The 21,652-nt window shown below is 42.4% G+C and overlaps 1 protein-coding gene across 1 annotated transcript in view; it reads left to right on the forward strand.

The window, feature by feature from the left end:
- LOC102429774 (sickle tail protein homolog) overlaps positions 1–21,652 on the forward strand; it is a 144,076-nt gene that overhangs the window by 9,152 nt on the left and 113,272 nt on the right. Inside the window, exon 3 of the mRNA XM_014447489.2 lies at positions 1,617–1,815. Within this exon, the coding sequence (XP_014302975.2) occupies positions 1,617–1,815 (199 nt within the window). The remainder of the gene's footprint in view (positions 1–1,616; positions 1,816–21,652) is intronic.

A 21,652-nucleotide genomic window follows, 5' to 3' on the forward strand; every position in this document is an offset into this window, starting at 1 on the left:
CCCATTTCACTGCCTCCTTCCTCTGATTTTCTACATGTATAATCTGCAGCCTCTACACAACAGCAGAGTGATCTTCTAAAAAGAGTATCTATCCTGGCTCCCTGCCCCCTTTCCCTGCCTAAACTACCTACATGATGTTCTGGTACCTTAGAGTCCAATTGAGAATTCTCACCCACATTCCAGGCTGTGTGTGTTCTGGTCTCCGCCGGACTTCAGCCACACCAAGCTTCCAGCGCTGCCACTTCTTTCTGCCTCAGGCATTTTGCACATACCATTCCCTTCACCTGGAATGGCTTTTCTGCTTTTCATCCCTCCCCCGTGGTTTCCCCCATTCTCCCAACTTCCTCTTTGTTGAGATCACAGTTTACATGCTTTTCCAACCCTCTGCCCATATACATTCCCCACCCCAACACCACTAGCAGTTGGAATTATACACTCTCATTGCACCTTTAATGTGTGTTAATGCCTGTCACCTGACTAGTCTGTGAGCACCATGAGGGTGGAGGCATGTCTGTTCTGTGCATCATTCTGTCCCCGGGCCTGGCATAGCTCCTGGAACATGGTGGGTGCTCAATAGGTGTCTGTTGAAAGTATGAGTGGATGTTCCACCCAGTTCACAGTTTACACTTAATTATATAATCTCTTGAGTTATCTGTTGTCCTTCACTAATTTCACCAATTAGTTTTGAAAACTCTGACATCAGGCCACATTTCTGTTTTTCTGCATCTTCCACAGTGCTCAACCAGTAGTAATAGTCAAGGAATGTTATTGACTAAAAGCTTTAAGCATTTTACACATCCAACTTCTGCCATGATAGTATAGATAACTAAGAAAGAAAACCAATTATGTATTTCGTATGTATTTTATTATACATACTTCTGCCGATTGGTGAGGTAATAACCAAAACCAGACATAATCTTATTTCTAGGATTTGTGTCTCAAAAGAAAAATTCAACTGTGATATCAATCTCCCTCTCACAATGGTAGGTTATTGATTTTGGAAATGGTCTTGATATAAGGACTGGTTTTTGTGTTCAGTGTACTCTGGGGTAAATGCATCATCCATTTACGTATGCAGTCATGTCCCTCTTAATGACAGGGATATGTTCTGAGAAGTGTGTCATTAGGCAATTTTGTCCTTGTGTGAGTATCATAGAGTGCACTTACACAAACCTAGATAGTGTAGTCTCCTACACACTACGCTGTCATGTATGCAGTCCATCATTGACCAAAATGTTATTATAGGACATGTGGCAGTGTATAAATGCACACAATTCATGTATTATGATAACAACTGGCAAAAGGAGTTGATATGCTGTCATTCTTTCCTATAACGTGGCTTGTCCTCAACTCCTTGTCCAAAATGGAATTTGTAAGGTGGGTGTTCACTGATAAAAATCTTAATGGGATCCTGAGGGGCAATATATTTTTCTCAGTAACTTTTACAACTGGGACTTTGACCCTCTGGGTCTCTAGTCCTATCCAGTCTTTCTGATGGACTTCTTCCTCTTGCTATGTTGTTTTTTGTAGATTGAAGGCCTTGATAGCATTGAACATATTTTTAATATAACTAATAATGGTTTATTCTCCCACTTTCTTTCAAATGCCTTTTGTAGACAAGAAGCCCCAAACTGTCTCACAGTCCTCAGCCTCCCAGCTTGGGCGACCCAGTGGAGCATTTATCTGAGACTTCTGGTGACTCTCTGGAAGCCATGTCTGAGAGCGAAGCCCCAAGTCCTTTCTCCAGAGGCAGCCGAACTCGAGCGAGCCTTCCGGTGGTGAGATCGACCAACCAGACGAAAGAAAGATCTCTGGGTGAGCCTCAGAAAGCAGTTTCTGATGTCTCTTTATTACTGCGTGTGTCTTGTTTTTATACTTCTGAACACATACTCCTGCAATGGAACGTTAATTTGATCTCGATTTGTAAAAACACGAATCCTGAGAAACTTCACTGATTGAACACCGCGCGTGAAGATTTGCCTGCTGGGGAAGCAGAAGTCTAAGATGTCTGTGGGAATGGGCACATTTAGACCTGGCTGGTTAGCCACTCGAGCCAACATGCTAGCAGTCCTTGCCTGTGTCCCTGATACAGGGAAGAGTGGGGGACAGACTGCAGAATGAGTGGTGTTTCTCAGGAACCTCCTTCCCCGTCTCAGAAGCCTGGAGAGTTGAGATCTGAGTCCTGGGAGCTGGGTTTGCACCAGCACCAGGCGACTGTCTGGCAGTCCAGAGGAGGGTGTGAATGGCTCCAGGAAAAAGAGGTGCAATGTGGTCAAAACGCCCATGACTGTTAGTGACAGCTGTAAACTCACGGCTGTTCATCCCACTGCCACACGGAAGGATGGAGGGGCTTGGCACATGTTTGGCAAAGCTTTTCCTTCAATGAGTTTGTAAGAAAAACAGGAGGATTCTCTCTTTCTGCCTTACCACTGATTGTTCGCTTTTTCATATTGGACATTTCACTTCCTATCTTGTTCTGCTGTGTTTTTTTTCTGGCCCTTTAACAAAATGTATAGGTATGAGAACTTAGACCTCTTTGCCAGTTGTGCTGGTGTTTCATACGCTTAACTTGCCATTTCAAGTTTTCCACTCGGTACCTGTGTTTGCAGACAGATGGGGATCAGGGGAAAGAGGGAACAGGAACTGGGTTAACTAGAAAAAGTTCAGGGTTTGGCCCCTAGAATTTAGCATGAGACAGCTAAATTCTATGTAAAACCTACCAAATGCTTTGCATGAAGAAGAAAAGAGAAGAAAGACATGAGGAAGTACCCTGAATTTGTTCCTCACCTGCAGATGATGAGAGCAGACTGGGTTCAGACATTGTCCTAGCTGTCCAAAAAAGACCAAAACAAAGCAAAACCAAAAAAACCCCTATTATTATTTGCATTATTAATTTTAACATTAAATTTGTATACTTCATTTTAGCTTATAATCCAGGTTCCTTGTTTCACAAATAAGAGAAAAAAACACACACACAGAAAATCTGCTTTTTAATTTTGGGGGTTACATAGTTGATTAAATGGCAGAAGCAGTAGCCCAGGCTTCCTACCACCTCATTTACAAATGAAAGCGAGGGACCTGAAGGGGTGAGATAACGCCCAAGGAGCATAGTGGGCCAGGGCAGTGTCAGGATGACACAGGCTTCCACCCTGGTACCAGGCGGGGCCTTTCCAGCTGGATTATGGAGCATCCTGCTCTCTTAAACCCTTTGAGCTGGAGGCAAGAGCACCAGGAACCAGCTGAGGAGCGGAATTTCTCCTTTGTGCTCTGCAGGATATGAGTGAGGTTCAGTTCTCGGTACAGACAGCCTGTGCTTTGCAAAATAAAATGAAGATAAGAATAAATGCCTCCGTGCCTTCCCCGTACCTGGGGAACATTGAGCCTGTTGGATAATGGACCCTTTGTCTCGCAGCCAAGCGCATTGGCAGCGCAGGTGGGTAGATACTGGCTTCAGGACGCGGAGGGGCTGCAGGAGCCAGGGCAGCCTCGGGCAGCCTCGCTGCGGGCGGCTGGTGTTTCCTCCTGCCCTTCTGCAAAATGCCGAGATTTACTCTGAGCCCACCTGGCTGTAAAGTTCCTGCTGGGGCAGAGTCACAGCTGATTAAAAATGCATCCGAGATGTTTGTTCCTCCAGCTCTAGGAGGGGCTTTAGGCCTGCGATGTTTACAGCTCCTGGATAGACACAAAGGAACGCGGTGAGAAGAGAGGAATGAGAAGTTTGCCCAAGCAAGGGGAACTGTGGTTCCAGAAAATGAACTGGCCAGTGGAGTGGGCACTGCCCTGGTCCCCTCTTGGTGGCCTGTTTGGGAATGTCCTCCCAGCCGCACCTGGCCTTGTGGGGTAATTCAGTTGGGCCTGGATGGGAAATAAACAGGAAAGTGAGTCAGAGAGAGTCTAAACAGAGTCTCCCTGCCAGGGCCTCGTTCAGCTTTATGTTCAGGAAAACCCCGGGTGCCTGGCTTTCTTTAACACTCAGACACGGGCTGCTGGGAAGGGCAGGAGCAGCAGGTGTCTCCCAGCCCTTGGTACTCCAGGTCCCAGAGGCTGCAGACCGGGTACTGAGCCGGGACCTCCAGAAACCCACCGTTGGTGCCATTTGGACACCTGGGTATCTTTTCGAACCTGTACATTGTCATTTTACCTTAATGCACAGAATTTTACGATCTCCCCCAAAGCCCTGTTGACTCTGTCTTTATTTAAAATGTTCATAGTTTGTTCATCATGGATTTTTGCAAGAATTTTGATATTTAAGATATCACATTAAGTTATAATTGATCTTGATTACTCTTTGGGGCCTCCTTAAGTTTTGCACTGGTGGAGAGTGCCTCGCTTTCCTCACTCCAGTGGCTGCCCCTTGGGTCACCCCGGGACACCGCATCCCATTGCCGTAGCCTCAAAGCCACAGAGCCCGGGAGGAGGCCAGTCAAGCCCAGGTCCTAGGCTGCTCTTCTGCACATGCGCAGTGTGTCGCTCAGGCAGCGCAGGGGGAGACCCGGGCACCTTGAAGGCAGAGCCCGGGCGAGGCAGATCCTCAATTCACTCCCGCTCCCCGGGGGGGAATGAAACTTCCCCCCACTTCAGCAGCCTGTGCCCAGAGATAAACCTGCCTGCTTAATCATTTTCCACTTGGCTGATTCCCTCTTTCTGTTACTTGAGTGTATTTAGGGGATGGGAGGAGCGAGGGAGGTGAGGTGCCTTTCACAGAGGCTGTGAGCAGACGTGGAGGAGAGAAGGGACAGAGACCTCAGCCGTCGCTGGGGTCTGTTTTCATATTCTCCCTCAGATGCGTCCTGCAGGCAGGATGTGAGCTCCGCTTTGGGGACAGGCGCCGAGGGACTGCAGGCAGGACACAGGTCCTTTCTGATGCTGAGGGCAAGCTTGTCATTCTTAGAGGTTTACCAAGAGGAAGTAAGGAAAGCACGGTGCTCAGCAGCCCCGATTTACAACCTGAGCAGGTTCCCAGTGATCGACACCTGTAAACCTCTACTTCTGCAGGGTGCTGGGTTCCCTGCCCCCTCCACCATCCGAGCCCAACCGAAATTCTTCTCGGTGGCATTTTCACCATTTCTCCTCCCCTCTCTCTTCAGTGAAAATGGAGAAGAGGAGAAAGGAAGTCTGCAAAAGAAAGCAAAAACCGCTTTGTAGTCGCATTTGGTTTTAGAAATAATTTCCATGAAAAACTGCCCCGCTGACATGAGGTCTGGGTCTCAGTGACGGGGCCCTCCGCTGCCTTTTAATCGTCGCTGTCTTTCTTATAAAGGCCTGTCCGGAATGTGACCGTAGGCAGCCGTGGGGAAAGGGCAGCCGGGAGACATTCCCACCCGTCTGTGTGCGCTCAGGAATTTGAAAGTAAAACTCATGTGAAACCGAGAAGAGCAGCAGCACCTCCTCGCTGCGGCCAGATGCCTGTGTTGACCATGTTCTGAATGGTTGACTTGTCTTTCCTTCCTCTTCAGCGGGTCTTTTATGGATGAGCTCCATTGATCAGTTTTTTCTTTTACGGATTGTGGTTTTGGTGACATGTCGAAGAACTCTTCACGAAGGTCAAGGTCCTCAATCATGTCTCATTTTTTCTATAAGTTTTATATCTACTAGTATGTATCGTGCATTTAAGTCCACGATCTGTTTTGAGTTAATTTTTGCACCTGTGACCCTTACCAGCTTGCCAGCCGGGCAGGTTGCTGTTTCTGTAACAAATTGTCTTTTGAACCCTCAGACTCAGCAAGCAAGAATGATTTGAAATGGCTTGAGAAGATTTTAGACTAATTGGGGAGACTTTTTTTTCCACACATGAGAGTTGTTGAGGACCTATGTGGTTGTTCTTTTATTCCAACGTGGTAACAGTGACGGTGACCATTCCTGGGGGTGAGGAGATGTGTGAATTTAAGGAACAGAGGGGACAGAGTTGCCAGAATTTTTTCTCCTGCGCGTAAGAGTAGGTAGGAGGTGAGAGCAAAGGATTGAGGAGACCTCCATCTATCAAGTGGGAAGCCAAGAAGGGTGATGAGCAAAGACTGTGAGACTCAGATTATTTCAGTGTGAACGTGATACCCCTCGCATAGTTAAAATAGAAACACATTTTAGACAAATGGAAAGTCGTGTTGATCTAGAGAGTAAGTGAAACGTTTATGAAATTTGTTTTCTAAGCACAAGTAATGATTGAAATGTAATATTATCAAAACAAAAATTTATAGAAGAGAGTTTCATAGCAGGTCAATAGGTTTGGGGCACATTCTGGATCTTTTTAGAGTGCTGTCAAAGAAAAGTTCAAGCATTTTCCCTAGTATGGAACTAAGTAGCTGGGGTAGGTGGATATGGCAACCTGCTGGCATGGTCCACTCCTGTCTCCTCCTGGTTTGCCTTTCTTTACTTTGGAGACAGGAAGCAGACTGAGTCTGGAATATCAAATGTGTGGGTTCCAGAAGTGGGAACCAAGGCGTTTGCAGAGGCTGTTGGGTTTTCTTCAGCATCATTTGCCAAGGTGCCAGAGCACTGCTATTTGATAGCATTGAAAGTCGGGTGCAAAGCATCCATTTTTCTAGTACTAAGGGCACAGGTGTGGCCTGGCTTTCCAGTACCTACTGGGTTCCTGACTTTGGAGTCACAGTTGTCCGGGTGATGGGAAGCTTTCTCTTAGTCAAATGGGCTCTGCAGTACCCAGTTCTATCGTTAAAATCATCCTAATGATTCTGCACACTGCACAATAACTCCATATTTGCTTAAATTAGCTCAGTTCTCTGCAACTGAACCATGCATGACTGATACAAGGGGTCTGATTTGCTGATTTGTAGAAATTATAGTGCTGCCTATTTTGGGTGTTTCAGAAAATATGACAAGTACCTGTAGGCTCAGAAGAACAACTTCTAGAGACTTGGCTGTGAACTAGAGAATGAATTCGAGGTGTAGTTTTCAAATTCTGTTCTTAGGGAGTTTTCTCTGCTATAAATAAGATTTCATTGAAAAAATGAGCTATGCTAAACTACTAACACACACACACATAGCAAAAACATTAAATAAACCAGGGGTATGGGAAAAGGAAGGAAGGAAGGAAGGAAGGAAGGAAGGCAGGCAAGAAGGCAGGCAGGCCTGAATAAATTTTCTCTATACAACAAGAGGTATTTAGGATTTTAATTTGGCTAAATTAGGTGAGTCAAAAAGATTACCTCTTAGCTTTCTTGCACTTGACATAATGAATGTCTTGAAAGGTAGATAATGAATGTCTTGAAAGGTAGTTTTTATAAACTGAATCAATCTTTAAACTAAGTAAGCAAATGTATTTGGGACTGGGAATTAACCACCAAAAGGAATATTTCAAGAAACAGTTGTGATAAAAGTAATTGTGATAAAAGTAATCATCCCTGCCCTGACCGGTTTGACTCAGTGGATAGAGCGTCGGCCTGCAGACTGAAAGGTCCCAGGTTCGATTCTGGTCAAGGGCATGTACTTTGGTTGCTGGCACATCCCCGGTGGGGGGTGTGTGGGAGGCAGCTGATCGATGTTTCTCATCGATATTTCTAACTCTCTCTCCCTCTCCCTTCCTCTCTGTAAAAAATCAATAAACTACATTTTTTTAAAGAAAAGTAATCATCCCTAATTTTCCTTTATGAGTTTTGATTTTTATATATGAGGTTTTCTGAGAGAAGGGAGTACTTTTTCAAATTTACCCATTTGGTTCTCAATTCCCCCATAAAAAGAATGTTCTCGTAAAAGATTTGTAGGCTCATGATGTGTTTGCTTACATTAAAAAAATAGTTAGTCAGATGTCTTTTGAAATCTCTCACTGTTACAATTCCTGGGTTGAAACTCTGGAATGATTTCTAAGACTTTGCAGGAATGGTTTAGTTGTAATAAGGTACCTGAGAAGGTCAATAACCTTTACCGCTATCTCTAGGATTACTTTGTAGACAGGGCACAGGAAGGAAAAGTGTCAACAGAGGTGAATAGATTTGATTGGTTCCAAGGGTCGGAGCCCTCCTGGAATCACCATTTTTTTACAGGGTCTGTTGTTGGTTAGGTGGTAACAATGAAGAGTCTTTGAGAAGACTTGGGGTCTGCTGTTTCTCTTTCCTTCTTTATAACTGGGGTGTTCCTAACCGGGACTACAGGTCACCTTTTCGTAAAGTCAATATAAAACATTTCAATAATGTAGGTGGAGCTATGAGATTAAATAGCTGGTTATGAGGTTATGGAATTTAATTTTCATAGCCACTTCAGAAAACCAATCTGCCAATAAACCAGTGTAAAATATTTCTTTCCTTCTCTGTCCTAGCTGCAATACCCCATCCTAACCAAGACACCTGGATAACTTGTTTTACTTTTGTTTATTACATAAAAAATGCTCTTACACAAAAAGAACTCTTCATCAAGTTTCATAAGACAGCATGAGAGAAGGGAAGTTTTATCTGTTATTTATATCTCTCTACATCCAAAATAGATTTTATTTGGGCTTATTAAAAAAATAGTAAAAGTATATAAGAACCATTAAAACAAGAATTAATACAATAGCAGTTGGGCACAATATGTGTGCCAGAGAAATTCAGATAAGGATAATTGCTATAATTGCAGCCAAGACCAAAAAAAAAAGAGAGAGAAATGTAATGAATCAAGTAGATTTCATTATTTAAGAAGAGGTTTATACTAGCTCATTAGAAAAAATGTTTTCCAGAATTATAATCCAAGAACTCCTATAGGTTAATGTTGTTGACATTGGATTATGTAACAGACATACTTAACAGTTCTTTTATGGGAAGGGTTTTCATATGGCTATGTCATTATATAAAACCTCAAAACCCAAGAGCATAATATGAAGCCTTGTCTTTTGAACTTAACAGATTTCTGGTGATCTAATCTGATATGTGGAAAAAGTTGGTGTAGGCTTAATAATTCGCCTGGTTCTCAGATGATTGGCCCTTGGGTATTCTTTGTCTTAACCGGGTGGGTATCTTCAGACTGAGAAGAAAATTTGAGGGGCAGGTCATTGTTGAAAGCTTTGAATGGCAAAAAGTTAGAGAAGGCATCTCTCATGCTGATAAAATTCCAAATTTTGTATCTGTTCTAATAATGCCAGCTGTTACTCTCCACTCTCTTCAGGAATGAGATCAGAAGCATCTGGATTCAGAGGACGTACTCTGACGTGCTTTGTTATTGTTTGTTTGGAACAGGAGGCATTAACAAAATGTGCCTAAACTACTTACAGGGAAAAGACTTAGTTTGTCAGTCTCTTGTTTTGAAAACTCTACCTAAAATCTCTTGACTAACTCTTGCTAGTTTTGTTTTTTTTTGTAAATGCAAGATTCATTGCACACTCAAAAGTTTTTGCCAAGTTAGTTTGTTCTTTAAAATCTGACTTTAAAATATAATCCTTTATGCTCATCAAATTCTGTAAGAGTTCCCACATATTTTTGTACCAGCTTTAAAGATTCTCCTAATAAACAGTAAAAATAATATTAACATGCAAGCCGGCTTTATGCCATACACCCAAGTAGAACTCCATCCGTGGTGCTCTCACCCTAGCAGTGGCCGTCAGAGGGCTGCCTGCTGACATCTGGAAACTGAGCTTTGGGGCAGCTTCTCATATTTTGGGAGGAAGGAACACCTTCTGCATTGTTAGAGGGCAGATGTATGTCTTCTGAGGTGAAGGCGTTGGTGAAGGGTCCAGATCACTTCCTGTTCAGATTTCTCAAGTTAGCTCTGTGATATGGGATTGCGATTAAGCCTCCTTGGTCTGGACATGAGGTCCTGTCTGGACCACCATCCAAAAGCTGCTTTTGAGCAGGAGAGCAGGCAAGCCCTCGAAGTACCGCCATGATGGTGGTGTCTCAGTTCCTGTCACTGTGAACCACTCCTTTAGGGGCTTTTATGGGCTCAATTGCACCTTGCAAAGCCCCAAACCCCCAGTATCTCAGAATGGGACTGTATTTAGAAATATGGCCTTTAAAGAGGTAATTAATTTAAAATGAGGTCAGTAGAGGGGGCCCTACTCCAATATGACTGGTGTCCTTATGAGAAGAGGAGGTTAGGACACAGAGACACACAGAGGAGACAAAAGGAGAAGATGACATCTACAAGCCAAGGAGAGAGGCCTCAGAAGGAACAAATCCTGCTGACACCTTCATCTCAAACTTCTAGCCCCCGGAACTGTGAGGAAATAAATTTCTGTTGTCTAAGCCACCCGGCCTTGGTACTTTGTTACAGCAGCCTGAGCAGACTAATACAGGGACTCGGAACACTCTTATCCTTTCTCCTTTTCTCATTTGAGGGGATAGTCAGGCCTGTGGCAGTTGTCACAAACTTAAAGCGTCTCTTCAAGACAGTGAGATTAGATTTGTCAGGTTTTCTGTTTATTTGATTTGGTTTTATTCCAGCCTCTTCAACCTTCTCACAGTGTTTCCACCTGGTTTCTTAGCACTGGGAAGGGAAATTTAAGACCCCCTGGTACAGATTCAACTTCCATTACTACCTTTCACTTTGGCGTCTCCCAAGCCCCACCCTCAAATTTAGCAAATGAAAGTTGTTTGGCATCTGACTGGTTTAACTGTATCCCATCAAGAAAAGCTCCCATTTCATCACGCTGAGTTGGAGTTCTCCAAGGTTTGGGAATGTCATGAAAAATGATATTCCCACCAACTTTTCATTTTCAGAATTTTCCAAGGTGTTAATTGGCTTTCAGACATCTTTGGCTAAGTGTCTCCCAGTAATATAAAGCTAAACAGGATAAAAATAAATCTTCCATTCCCACACCCTCTCTCATACACACACACAAGTTTTGCCCACTTCTCAATTTTTTCTCCATGTATTTATGCATTTATTAAGAATCTATTCCATTTCTGGCACTGTTAACAGTGCCATGGAGAGTTATTTTAAACATATATGCAATCTGGTTCTTGTATTTAAGGAATTTTCTGTATAACTAAAGGCACATGGTAACCATGTAAGGATTTTAAAATATACATAAATCAATGACTACAGAGAAGAAGCTGTGCATACACACAGACATGCTGGCCTCCTGGCTGTTCCAGAAGGCTCCCCATTAGGAACTCTGCTTATGCTGCTCTCTCTGCCTGGAGCCATCGCCCCGGTTTCCGGCCCCCATCTCTGCATGGCCCCCTCCTCACTTCATTCAGCCTGCTGCTCAGATGGCGCTCCCCAAAGAGCCCTCTGTTGATGAGATAGCACCCACCCTGCCAGTTTCTATCCAGTTACCCGGCTTCATTCTTATCGTGACACTTATCATTTAGGAATGTGCTTCTCAAACTTTTTCCAGCTCTACTTCTTGAATTCTGGGGAATCACTGATTTAAGGTAGTATTATGCCCTGGAGGAGATTTAAAAGTGTTATTACAGTGCAGCACCACATGAGGGGATTTTACTCAGCTCCCAGTAGGGGGTGGAAAGTAGTCATACTTTGGCAGGAAAGCAAAGAGAGCTAAAGTGTCTGGCCTTCGTCATGTCCTTGAACTAGAGTATTTAATCCTAGCACACGTGACTAGCAGGGCCCTCACAAGAAGTGTGGGAATAGGCGCCCTTTCCGCAGTGAGCTGTAGAGCCGTCCTGCTCACCTCAGTCTGTCTGGCCTTCTACATTGTTCTGGTTTTACTTTTGATCCCTGCTTGAACTCAACTACTGTTATCTGCCACCACCTCCTCCAGCTTGACACACTTAGTAAGGTACGCAGACTTAACACTAAAAAGGTGGCTCGCCCTAACCGGTTTGGCTCAGTGGGTAGTTTGGCCTGCGGACTGAAAGGTCCTAGGTTCAATTCCGGTCAAGGGCATGTATCTTGGTTGTGTGCACATCCCCAGTAGGGGGTGTGCAGGAAGCAGCTGATCGATGTGTCTCTTTCAACGATGTTTCTAACTCTCTATCCCTCTCTGTAAAAAAATCAATAAAATATATTTTTAAAAAATAAAAATAAATAAAAAGGTGGCTGACCTTTCCATATGACTTCACAATTCTCTACATACACATCCCAATTTCCCAGGAATCAGGGATTTCCCCCACCAGCACCCTGCCCTTGTCTGCCCGAGGGAACTCTACCCCACTCAGGGCCAATCAGCAGCCAGACATTGACATTCCTCCTGGTGCTGACAAGGGAGAGGCAAATGCGCCAGGACAGTGTAGCTGAAGGTTTTCCTGGGGAAGAAAGCTCCCCTGGGATAAGATGTGTTGTGCTTTGATTTAGTAATTGGTTCTGTATGATTCTCGGGTTATGTACTTTCCTATGCTTCCATGTGCCTGCATAAGAGCCAAGTAATGTGGGAACCTTTTTAAGAGTAAAGAGCTCAATTTAACAAATATGTATTAAATACTTACAATGTACATGGTGCTATATCAGGTGGAAAGAAAGAAACTCATTCTTTTTAACAAATATTGAGTTTCTACTAAAGCAGCCTTGGGTGCAATAAAAAAAAGGAGTCACTACCTTCTGATCATCTGAAGCTTCTATTCTGTTGGGGTATCAGATGACAAATAAAATAAAATAATAGATGGTATAAGCACAGTGGAGAAAAATTAAGTAGAGGAAGGGGTACAGAGATGAAGGTAGGAGAGTTGTCATTTTGAAAAGAATGGAGAGCATCACTGAGAAAGTGGCATTTGAGCCACAATCTGGGGCATGTGAAGACATAAGCCACGCAGATATCCAGGAGAATTCCAGGCAGAGGGAATAGCCAGTGCAAAGTCCTGAGCAAGAGTATGCACGCAAGGAGCCCACTGTGATTGGAGTGGCCGGTAACAGAGGAGTAGGGACTGAGGTTGGAGAGGCAACGGGGCTGCATACTGTAGGGCTATTACAACAGCAAAGACCTGGGCTATGCTGGCCTCATCGGAATGGAAATGGCTCTGGCACAGCTATGAGCAGTGGCATCACTTCAGGTATGAAGGTTGTATTCTGGCTGCTGGGTTTAATCATAGACTAAAGGGCATGGGCAGAAGCCAGGAGGCCAGTAGGAGTCTCACGATAATCTATGGAGATGAGGGTGTTAGCAGTGAACCCAGAAGGAAGAATTTGGATTCTGTAGATGTTTTGAAATTAGAGTAAGATTGGCCCCTGCCATCCAGGAGTTTGTGTTCTAATGGAGGAGGCACATATATAAGATTACGGTCACCTCATCTGGACTTCATTACTTACCTGCTGTGTAACTTTGGGCAAGTAATTTCTAAATACCTACCTCCACACTAGTTGTAAAGAACAGTTGAGGTCATATAGGTAATGTTCTTAATACGGTGCCTGGTATATAGTAAGTACTCTATCAATTAACTGATGTTCACAATGATGACCTGAGTTATAAATAAAACTTTCAATTACATTTTGTTTTCTAAGATAGGACATTATGAATTTCATTTAGAAATATTTACGTCAAAAGTTAAAATCAAAACATTTCTCATTTGAGATTTATTAGCTTCTAATTTACTCTGTGTATCTGCAGAGTTAATTCAAACATATCACCTCAGTTTTCCCCCGATTCAAAATAAAATTTCCATCATTGCCCTTTCACATTATTATATTTTATTTGCTAAGTAAGGATGATGTTAGTGAGATTTCTAGCAGAGTGATGGAGCTTAGAATGCCTACAGTCCCCTCCTTACTGCAAGCACATAGAAAGGAAGGCTGAAATACAATAACAACAACAACAACGAATGAATACATGGCTGAGTTTGAAAGAAAGGAAAGGAAATCTTCAGATTCCAGAAGGAAATGACAGTGAATATGGGTATTTCAGAAGTGGGTATTGGCCTCAGGCCTTTGGGCTAGGACTCTGATACTTACATAGCAACAGGAAAATGAATAGAAAGACTAATGGCCCCTGAAAAAAAATGGCCTACAGATCATTTAATAAAATGGGATGTGAGCAGAGGAACTTACAATCAAAGGAAACAGCAAATAAGTTTGCCTTCTGGCCTAGGCATTGGGAGGCAAACAAAAAAAAAATCTGCTCTGAATCAAAAGCTCTGAACTTACAATACCTCCCTTTTTAGAGGAATGGAGCCTGAACTTACAATACCTGTCTTTTGGGGGGAATCCCCAAGTATATCAGTCAGCATAGGCTGAGTAATGCTGCAGTAATAAACAATCCCCAATCTCAGTGACACTTACCACAACTCAACCTCTGTTTCTTCTCAAATTGTATATCTGGTGCAGGTTGACAGGTGTGTCTATGTATCATAGCCACTCAGGAACACATGCTCATAGAGGCTCCATTTCAGCATGTTACTGAAGCTGGATAAAGGAAGCTTGACAAATTCTGTTCTGGCTCTTAAAGCATCTGCAAGCAGTGACACTTCAGTTAAAATAAGTCACAAGGCCATGTTCCACTTCAAAGGGGACAAGGACGTATAAGCCAGCATGCCTAGGGAAAAACTAGAATACTTGTGGACCAACACATTTACATAGACTTGATCAGGACCGCCAACACTGCTAGAACAGGTTATTCACCCAAAGAGAGAAATAATCAATGAGAAATAAATCTTAGGAAATCTCACAATCTGAGGAGAAATTTAAAAAAACTATGGCCCTGGCTGGGTACCTCAGTTGATTAGAGCATCGCCCCATAAACCAAAAGGTTGTGGGTTTGATTCTCTGCCAGGGCACATACCTAGGGTGTGGGTTTGAAACCCAGGTCACGGTGCATACGGGAGACAACCAATGTTCCTCTCTCACATCAATGTCTCTCTCTCTCTCTCTCTCTCTCTCTCCCTCTCATATCTGATATATATATATATATATATATATATATATATATATATATATATATCCCCTTTCTTCCTCTCTCTAAACATATCCTCAAGTGAGGGAAGAAAAAAAACAAGAAAGGGCAATTATACAGAGACAGGATAAAATGACCAACACCGCCTATGTCTAAAAGGAATTCCAGAAGACAAGATAAAAATAACTGGGAAAGACAATAATGGAAGGTACAACTGATGAGACTTCTTTTGGAACTGAAAATGGAGCTGAGTCTTATGATTGAAACACAACACAAAATCCCAAGAAAAATTTTAAAATAACACCCACACATAGGCTCACTTTGGGGAAACTTCAAAACAACAAATATCAAAAGAAAATCTTGCCCTACCTGGCTTGGCTCAGTGGATAGGGCGTCGGCCTGTGGACTGAAGGGTCCCGGGTTCGATTCCGGCCAAGGGCACATGCCTGGGTTTCGGGCTCGATCCCCAGTGGCGGTTGTGCAGGAGGCAGCCGATCAATGATTCTCTCTCATCATTGATGTTTCTATCTCTCTCTTCTCCCTTTCTCTCTGAAATCAATAAAGAAATATATTTAAAAAAAAGAAAAGAAAATCTTAAAAGCACCCAGAGAGAAAAGACAGATTATTTATAAAGGGAAGAAAACTTGACAACAGCATACTTTTCTATGCAAAGTCATAAGATAATAGGATAATGTCTTTAAAATTTTGGGAGGGGAGATCACTTTCAACTAATATTTCTTTGACCAGCAATGTTATTACTTAAGAGTGAGAGCAAAATGAAGAAATTTTAAATAAATAAGATTAAAAGTATTTAGCATGTACAGACTCTGGCTGGAAGAACTAGTAGCATATGCATTTCACACAAAAGTCCTCAACAGAATATTAGCAAGTCAAATTCAGCAGTGTATGAAAGGAATGATACATTACAACCAAGTGATTTATCCCAGGTATGCAAGGCTGGTTCAAAGTTTGAAATTCAAGCAATGCAATCCACCATATCAACCTGCTCAAAAAGAAAAATCATATGATCATATCAATTGACATATAAAAAGCATTTGAAAAGAATCCAACATCCATTTACAATTAAGAAAAAATAGTCCCAGCAAACTGGGAACAGAGGGGAACTGCCTCACCTCATAAAGAGCATCTACAAAAACCTACAGCCAACATCATACTTAATGATGAGAGACTGAATGCTTCCCTCTAAGCTGGAAACAAAGTAGGAATGTCCAATCTCACCACTCTTATTCAACATGATTCTGGGAGTTCTAGTCAGTACAATAGACAGCAAAAGGGAAAATAAAAGCCATGCCATTTGGAAAGAAAGAAAGTTTTCTGTTTTTTGGTGACATATTCTACATAGAAAAATCCCAAAGAAAGTGAGAGAGAGAAAGAGAGAGAGAGAGAGAGAGAGAGAGAGAGAGAGAGAGAAACCTTCATAGAAGTAGTGGATCTGAGATCAATACACAAAATAAAAAACTCAGTGACATTTCTGTATACTAACAGCGAACAACTGGAAACTAAAATAAGTAATTTTTTTAAAAAACCACAGTATCATATGCAACTGCTTCAAAGAAAATGAAATACTTAGGTATAAATCTAACAGAAATACTTAGGTATAAATCTAACAGAACATATGTATCTGTGTGCTGAAAATTACAGTATGCTGATGAAAGAAATCAAAGACCTAATAATTGAAGAGACATACTATTTTCATTGAATGGACAGCTCAACAAAGTAAAAATGTTACTTCTCTCTAAATTGATCTATAGGCTTAAAACAATTCCTTTCAGAATCACAGCAGGGTTTTTAAATAAATATTAACAAGCTTATTCTAAAGGCAAAGAAGCTAGAAGATGCAAAAAATTTTTTTTATAAAGAAGAATAAAGTTCAAAACCTACTATAGAGCTGTAGTAATCAAAACGGTGTGGTATGGGCAGAAGGATAGTCACATAACTGGCTGGAAGAACTAGTAGCATATGCATTTCACATAACTCTCAAACCTCAATAGTAAATAGTCAAACAATCTAATTAGCAAATGAACAAAATACAGAAAAAAACATTTCACAAAGTGGTTGCACAGATAGTAAATAAGCAAATGAAAATATGTTCATTAGCCTTTTGGAAAATGTAGGTTTAAACCACAATGTGATACCACTATACACATCAGAATGGTTAAAATAAAAAATAATTATAATTCAAATACTGGCAAAGATGCAGAAAAACTGGGCCACTCATGGGAATCTAAAATGGTACAGCCAATCTGGAAAATAGTTTTCCAGGTTTTTTAAACTAAAAAAAAATGGGCTTACCATATGACTCAGCAATTGCACTCTTTGGCATTTACCTCAGGAAAATAAAAACATATTCTCTCAGACATGAAAGTTCATAGCTGCTTTGTTTTAGCCAAAAGGTGGAAAATCCCCAAGGACCCTTCAGTAGATGAATAGTTAAGCAAAATGTGGTACATTCATCCCATGGAATACTACTGCATAAAAATGGACAGACTATTGATACAGCAACTTAGATGATACAGTACTTAAAGGTATTATGCAGAGTGAACAAAAAGCACCAACCTCTAAAGTTACTATTCCATTTATAGGAAACACTAGAGGTCCGGTGTATGGATTCGTGCACCATTGGGGTCCCTCGGCCTGGCCTGCGCCCTCTTGCAATCTGGGACCCCTGAGGGGGGTCGGTTTGCCAGAGAACCGGTTTTGGCCGGATCCCCACAGACCAGGCCACCAGTGCACATGCATATAAGATCTTTGGTTAATCTCTTCCTGCCATCCCCCCTCCCCTCTTTCCTCTGAGATTTATTAGTCTGTTCCATGTTTCTATGCCTGTGTGTTGAGCGTCTGCGCCCTGGTGGTCATAGCTACCGGCCAGTCGGCCGGGCGCTTAGGCTTTTATATATATAGACTAGAGGCCTATTGCACGAAGAGATTCATGCAATAGGCCTTCCCTTCCCCTGGCTGCCAGCACCAGTTTTCCTCCGGCACCTGGGACCCAGGCTTTCGCTCCAGCCCGGAGCCTTCCGTCTTCGCTGCTCCAGCCTGGAGCCTTCCGTCTTCGCTCCTCCGCTTCGCGCCTGTGTATGCAAATTAACCGCCATCTTTGTTGGGTTAATTTGCATACTCTCCTGATTGGCTGGTGAGCGTAGCGGAGGGACGGCCAATTTACATGTTTGTCTATTATTAGGTAAGATTACTAAAATAAAATTAAAGAAATGGAGAACACATTAGAAGTTAACAGGGATTGTGAAAGAGTGTTGACTACAAGGAGCAGTATGAGGGAGCCATGTTATGATGGCACAATTACATATTGTGATTGGGTAGTAGTTACACAGCATTAAATTTCATAGAAGTATACACGCACACAACACACACACACACACACACAAGAGCATGTATAAATCTGAATAAGCTCTGTGGGTAATATCAATTTCAATGAACTGGTTTTGTTTTTGTATATAGTTATTCAGGATGCCAACATTGATGGCAACAGGGTGGAGGGTGCGTCGGACCTCCCTATAGATTTGTTTGCAACTTTCTATGAATCTATACTTATTTCAAAATAAAAAGTTAAAAATATATATTTTTTAAGAAGTGTAATAAACCTAGGAGGGAGAAGTGATGTGTGTGAACTGATGGTGATAAACTAAATGTTTTTCAGAAAATCTAAATAAACACCAATCATAATGAATCATTTAAAGGAGTTAAAGGCAATCCTATCTAATAAAGAGGGAATGTGCAAATTGACTGTCATGCCATAACGGTTAAGATAGCTGCGCCTACAGTGGAGGCCGAGTTCCAGTAAAGTGCCTTAACGAGCAATCAGCAGGGACCTGAGGCTGCGTGGCGCTGGGCTGGGGCAGGGGACCTCAGGCCGTGCCCCCTGCCCCAGCGCCAGGCTGGGGGACTTCAGGCCACGCCCCACACCCAGCGGGGCTTGACAGGGTACCTCAGGCCGTGCCCCACACCCAGTGAGGCTTGACAGAGGACCTCATGGCACACCCCCTGCCCTCGTGCCAGACTGGGGAACCTCAGGCCGCCCCTCCCCCCGCCCTGGCACCAGGGTGGGGGACCTGAGGCCGCACCCCCTGCTATTCAGGGCTTGATGGGGGATTTCAAGGTACACCCCCCACCCTGACCCTGGCCTGGGGACCTCAGGCCATGCCCCCCACCCCGGCACTGAGCCAGGGAACCTGAGACCACACCCCCCACCCTGGCACCGGGCCAGGGGACCTGAGGCTGCACCCCCCACCCCAGGGTGGGGGACCTGAGGCCATGCCCCCCACCTGGCGGGGCTTGATGGGGTGGGGCCAGCTGGGTCTGGATCTAGCCTAATGGGGGTGGGGCCAGCCGAGTCTGGGTCTCGCGCGATTTCGAGGCGCACATGGTGGGCAGGGACTTGACTCTGGTTCCTGTGGTGCGCCCCAGACTCTGACAGAAGGGAAGATTTTCATATACATTTTCATATTCTTTCATCTCTGACACTTCTATTATAGAGAAAGGGCAAAGAGCAATATTAAAATATTTTCTCTAATTAATTTCCTTTTAATGTGCACGAATTTTGTGCACTGGGTCACTAGTATAAAATAAAAATACCAGGTGGTTACAATTTAAGATCAGAGAGGGTGATCAGAGAAAATACATTCTAAAACTCTCTCATTTTCGTCTGGCCAGTGTGCTTTAGTGGTTTGAGTATCGCAGTCAGGGGGCATGCCCGGGTTGTGGGCTTGATCCCCAGTAGGATGTAGCTTCTCTCCCTTCCTCTCTCTGAAATCAATTTAAAAAACATTAAAATTCTCCCATTATCTAGCAGGGGGATGGAAAACCATGTGTTTGAGATATATTTATGATAAAATAGCATCTAAACCAATTAGTATTACTTTAATTCATATTAAAATCATATACTGAGCATCTGCTCTGTGTTTGGAAACCTACTGACATCAAAATTCCTATCAAAATCCTGAAAGAATGTGGTAAACCCTTTTCATTGATGAATAAACAGAGGCCAAATGGGGGTGAATAACATAAATGGTAGTAGCAGCAAGTGGAGAAGACAGGATTTGAACCCAGGACACATTGACACCTAAACTTATGTATGTGTGTGTTTTTTTAACTCAACTATGCCTCCCTGGGCATAATTAATATTTAAATAAATTAATTTTGTAAGTGGAATGCCTGCACTGTTTTGAAGATGAAATATTTTTACCTTTTAGGAAATGAACTATGAATCATCATCAAACTATGGGTAAAACAAAAAGCTTTTTCATACTTACCCTTTACCTTTGATTTCATTGACCAAACAAGGGCAAAACTTACTCCAATACAGACAGCTTTCATAGCTTCTCCTTTCCTTTATCAGCAATAAACCATCTTTGTGAAGCTATTTCCCAGTAGCACATCATCCAGCTACTGTGTTTCCTAGAAGAGCATCAATTAACATTCAAATTAGTGTTTATTCAGTAAAGCAAAGAACATAAAAGTAAAATTTTTTATCTTATCCAGTGTGGAGGAGAAAAAGGAGATGATATGTGAACATGAAAGAAAACCACAAGTCTGTTGAACTATTGGTTAATTTCCCATTTGTAAATCTGTTTAGTCTGATTCCAAAATGATTTTGAAACCCAAGTATGTTAAGATACATTTTCACACATGCATGTTCACAGAGCTTGCAAGAGAACTCACACACATTGATCCTGGGTTCATAGGGGAGAGGTGTTATGGCTTCGCTGCTCATGTTTGTTGACAGGTTGGAATTAAAGAAACCTAAAGATTTGTCTCTGGTTTATCAGGCTTTATTACCTTTTATCCTGGAACACATGACTAAAGCTCTCCATTTTACAGGATTGAAAAGAAGGAGTACTTTTATCTTGAAACATTGTGCAGCAGAAGCTTCTGTTTACTGGCTCATAAAAGATTTTATGCTTCATCTGTTGTACTTAGGGTGACTATAGCAAATGTGCTAGAAAAAGATTTGAAATGTGTTGCCTCCTGAAGTTAGAATTATAATCAGGTGTATCATTGAACAATCCAAGTTTCCTTAGTGTGTAGAGATTGCTGCATTGGCAGGAAGTAGTGAAGTACACCCAAACAGAGCATTAAGCAAAATGTAGCCTCAAACTCTACACACACGTGTGATTGCCCTTCCCTTGTGTGCAGACTTCAGAATGTGTTTGCCCAGCTCTTTCCCAATAGTTCCATCTGATGAAACAACAAAAACACCTGTCACAGGCTGAGCTCACAGCCTTCTATAAAAACATCAGGAACATTCTGACCCTGGCATTTCCATCCCAGCTCTGCCATGGAGTAACTTGGAGACCCTGGGAAAATGTTTTATTTTTCGTAGGCCTCAATTTCCTCATCCATAAAATTCTGACCCATCTTCCAGGAGATCTGAGAGAAAGACTGGTAATAAGGAATGGTTATGAAAAGCAGGCTGTCTTCTAGAAATTCTTTTATTTGCAATTACAGTTGATCTACAATATTATATTAGTTTTGGCTGTACAACATTTATATAACTTGCAAAGTGATCACCTCGATAAATCTAGTACCAATCAAACACCATACATAGTTATTACAATGTTATTGACTATATTCCCTGTGCTGTACTTTACATCCCATGACTACTCTGTAACTACCAATTTGTACTTTTTAATTCCTTGCTGTTTTCACTCATCCCTCCTATTGGGCAACTATCAAAATGTTCTCTTTACCTATGAATCTATTTCTGTTCTGCTTGTTCATTTTTTTTGGTTGGTTTTTGTTGTTGTTGTTTTAGATTTCACATATAAGTGAAATCATACAGCATTTATCTTGCTCTGTCTCACTTATTTCACTTAGCACAATATACTCTAGGTCAGTGGTTCTCAACCTTGGCTGCACATTAGAATCACCTGGGAATCTTTTTAAAATCCTGATTTCTGGGCCTCAACCTCC

This window comes from Myotis lucifugus, unplaced genomic scaffold (assembly GCF_000147115.1).
Source record: "Myotis lucifugus unplaced genomic scaffold, Myoluc2.0 scaffold_662, whole genome shotgun sequence".
Taxonomy (NCBI): Eukaryota; Metazoa; Chordata; class Mammalia; order Chiroptera; family Vespertilionidae; genus Myotis; species Myotis lucifugus.